This window comes from Sinocyclocheilus rhinocerous, unplaced genomic scaffold (assembly GCF_001515625.1).
Source record: "Sinocyclocheilus rhinocerous isolate Xijiao unplaced genomic scaffold, SAMN03320098_v1.1 scaffold671, whole genome shotgun sequence".
Classification (NCBI taxonomy): Eukaryota; Metazoa; Chordata; class Actinopteri; order Cypriniformes; family Cyprinidae; genus Sinocyclocheilus; species Sinocyclocheilus rhinocerous.
The window spans coordinates 701,000-704,381 of NW_015625021.1; the positions used below are offsets into that span (position 1 = coordinate 701,000).

The window sequence follows — 3,382 nt, forward strand, 5'->3', positions numbered from 1 at the left end:
ATTTTTTACTGTTATTTTGCTGAAAAGAAATACTGTTATTTTTTCAGAATCCTCAAAGAATAGCATTCTCACAAAAATATGAAGCAGCACAACTGTTTTCAACATTTGTGAGGTTAAGAAATGTTTCTTGAGCAGCAAATCGGCATTTTAGAATGATTTCTGAAGGATCATGTGACACTGAAGACTGGAGTAATGATGCTGAAAATTCAGCTTTGATCAAAGGAATATATTAAATTTTAAAATAGAAGTTATTTTAAATTGTATTAATATTTTGCATGTTTGCTGCAATGACTTTTTTTACACTTGGTAGTGTAAATTTGGTCTAATAATATATGTATTAAATTGCACTGGACAGAAAATGATTATTACATGTGACCCTGGACCACAAAACCAGTCATAAGGGTCAATTTTTTTGAAACTGATATTTATACATCACCTGAAAGCTGAATAAATATGCTTTCCATTGATGTATGGTTTATTAGGATAGGACAATGTTTGGAGATACAACTATTTGAAAATCTGGAATCTGAGGGTGCAAAAAAAATATTGAGAAAATCACCAGAAAGTTGTCCAAATGAAGTTCTTAGCAATGCATATTACTAATCCAAAATTAAGTTTTGATATATTTACGTTAGGAAATTTACAAAATATCTTCTTTACTTAATATCCTAATGATTTTTGGCATAAAAGAAAAATCGATCATTTTGACCCATTCAATGTATTTTTGGTTATTGCTACAAATATACCCGTGCTACTTATGACTGCTTTTGTGCTCCAGGGTCACATATAAGGTTGCAGTTAAGGAAATTTATGACAGTTGTGTGAAGTACTCTGCATATATTTGTCATCCAATCACAGGTATTCTTTATGACACATATCCTTTGTCAGAGGAGACCTGGCACACACATCAGTTCAACTTTATCAAGGTTGGAAGACAGTTACATTAAAACCATTTGGGCTGATGTTTGCTGCGAGCGATCACACTCCGTTTTGTCGAACGGTTTCCTAATCACAGTGAACTGTTTTGTCAGGGTCATGCTAACAGACTGCTGAAGCCCGGCGGTGTGCTCACATACTGTAATCTCACCTCCTGGGGTGAGCTGCTGAAAAGCAAATATAATGACATCGACAAAATGTTCCAAGTGAGTAGCTCAGTTCCTGACGCTCTCATTGCAACTAAATCCGTATCATTGTGCTGTGGTTTTATGATGAGAAATCTACTTTTTTTTTTGCCCAGGAGACACAAGTTCCCCACCTGGTGGAAGCGGGATTCAAAAAGGAGAAGATCAGCACCACGCTGATGGACATCAGTCCTCCCAGTGAATGCAAATACTATTCCTTTAATAAGATGATCACACCAACTATTGTTAAAGAATAAGAAAAACAAACTGTATATAAATCATTCTACTGTCAAGTGTCTGAACTGCATTTCATTCTCTCAAAATAACTAGAAAAAGTTTTGTAAATGACTAGTCGTGCCATTCAAAGACTTTTATTTCTTTTCTTTTTTTGATTATACTACATCAAAATAAACACTACATAATTGGCATGTTGCTACTTGTGTTTTATATATCGGTATGGTGGATGTATTCACAGATAAAGAGCACAGTGTTGTGGTACTATTATAGTTTTTGTTAATATCGTAAATATTTTTTGTACTTTATGCTTTCATGTTAATTTTAGTTAGCTTTTGCAATTTTGTTTTTTAAATTTGGCTATATAATTGTCTATATAGGTCTTATTTTTAAAGTTTAGTTTTTAGTTATTTTAGTTCATCATTAAACTGAATGAAAATGAGAAATGCTGCCTTAAACAGCTTTTATAAAGTTTTTATATTAACTTTATTTTTTATATTAAAACCAAAAAATATATAAAGCTTTTTTGCATTTATACATATTAGAATTTACGATACTTGTATTTTAATTTTGAGTTGTTTAGACAAATTGTTTTTCATTACTCTAACACAGTAAAAAAAAAAAAAACTGTATAGCTGACTAAAATTACTTATATATGCATGTTACATAAAAATGGGCTTCATTTACCTGAATTCGGAAATGAAAACAAATGATGACAAAAGCCAAATATCAGCATCAAACAGAAGTCAATGCACTCAGCACTGAAGCAGAAAGTCTTTATTTTAGCTACAAAGAGGAGGAGCTTGAGCTCAAACCAGAGCAGCTCCTGAGAAATCAGCCTTCTGAGCACAACAAATGACCAGTATTAAATAAACATCTCAGAGCAGACAAACAAACACAATCACACCTCACTTGCGATACCATATTCTCATTTTCTTTTCTCGCTTGATCTTCTTCTGTAACTGCAGCGTTCCATAAAGCAGAGCCTCTGCTGTTGGAGGACAACCTGGACGGACACACAGACAGATAATCTTATTACACACGTATTAGAGACAATTCTCTCTATAGTAGGCTATAGTAGGGCTGCCCAATATGGACAATAATATTTACACTTTTTCATAGTGATGTGACGTTCGACACAGAGGCTTCGAAGCTTGTATCAAAAAAACGAAACATCTCACAGTGAAGCCACGTGATCTGTGACGTCCGAAGCTTCGTTTTCGCACACAACCACGTGACTGCTTCGTATTCTGATTCACATAACGCGAACCACTTGCACAGTTTCAAGTGTCACTCACGTCATTGAAAAGAATAAATCATAATACGAATAAATATTTGCATACATGCATGTGTAGTGTTGTGCATGTTCATTTTGTATTAATTCCTGGTTCACAGACACTTTAACTGACCATTCTATGATAATCTTCGGTTATTTTGATCATAGCCTATATATGCCTACAGCCTTGCCTATTTTTTCCACAAATTTATTCACAGACTCATTTATTCATATTGTGTAATACAATGACTTGACATGGACTTACTTATATTGACTTCATATTTTCTTTGCTTTATACAGGTTTTCATAGCACAAACTAATTTATTATCTGAAACAATCCAAAAATGGCTGGGTCGTCTGAGACGCAAAGGCAGCTTTTTCCACCTTTTGACCACAAGATGTCGTTAGTGTGCACCATCTTGAAAAGCTTCCGAGTAATGAACCTTTTTACAATACAGTTGAGGGAAAAGCCTCGGTGCTTCGCAAAGCTTCATTTTTCCATTACTACTTTTTCATATACAATATCGATATTTTATGAAAGCCCGTTTCCGCCACTGAATAAAAAAAATTAAGGTAATTGCGGCTTTTTATCTAACAATTCAGACTATTTTTTCTCGTAACTGCGTGTTTACATCTCGCAAATCTGAATTTTTTATCAGAATTACAATATACAAACATGAAACTACGAGTTATACAGATAATAACTCGCAATTGTAAGAATCCCCCCCCCCCCCCCCAAACCAGCTTTTTT

At 34.0% G+C, this 3,382-nt stretch overlaps 2 protein-coding genes across 2 annotated transcripts in view; one reads left to right on the forward strand and one right to left on the reverse strand.

Annotated features, from left to right (window-relative positions):
* LOC107747770 (guanidinoacetate N-methyltransferase) overlaps window positions 1-1,402 on the forward strand; it is a 5,137-nt gene extending 3,735 nt beyond the window's left edge. Inside the window, exons 4-6 of the mRNA XM_016562361.1 lie at window positions 859-926; window positions 1,032-1,142; window positions 1,238-1,402. Coding sequence (XP_016417847.1) covers window positions 859-926; window positions 1,032-1,142; window positions 1,238-1,378 — 320 coding nt within the window. The 3' untranslated portion in view covers window positions 1,379-1,402. The remainder of the gene's footprint in view (window positions 1-858; window positions 927-1,031; window positions 1,143-1,237) is intronic.
* A 715-nt stretch (window positions 1,403-2,117) lies between these two features.
* The window catches only part of LOC107747413 (NADH-quinone oxidoreductase subunit B-like), a 5,044-nt gene continuing 3,779 nt past the window's right edge, over window positions 2,118-3,382 (reverse strand). Inside the window, exon 8 of the mRNA XM_016561896.1 lies at window positions 2,118-2,361. Coding sequence (XP_016417382.1) covers window positions 2,264-2,361 — 98 coding nt within the window. The 3' untranslated portion in view covers window positions 2,118-2,263. The remainder of the gene's footprint in view (window positions 2,362-3,382) is intronic.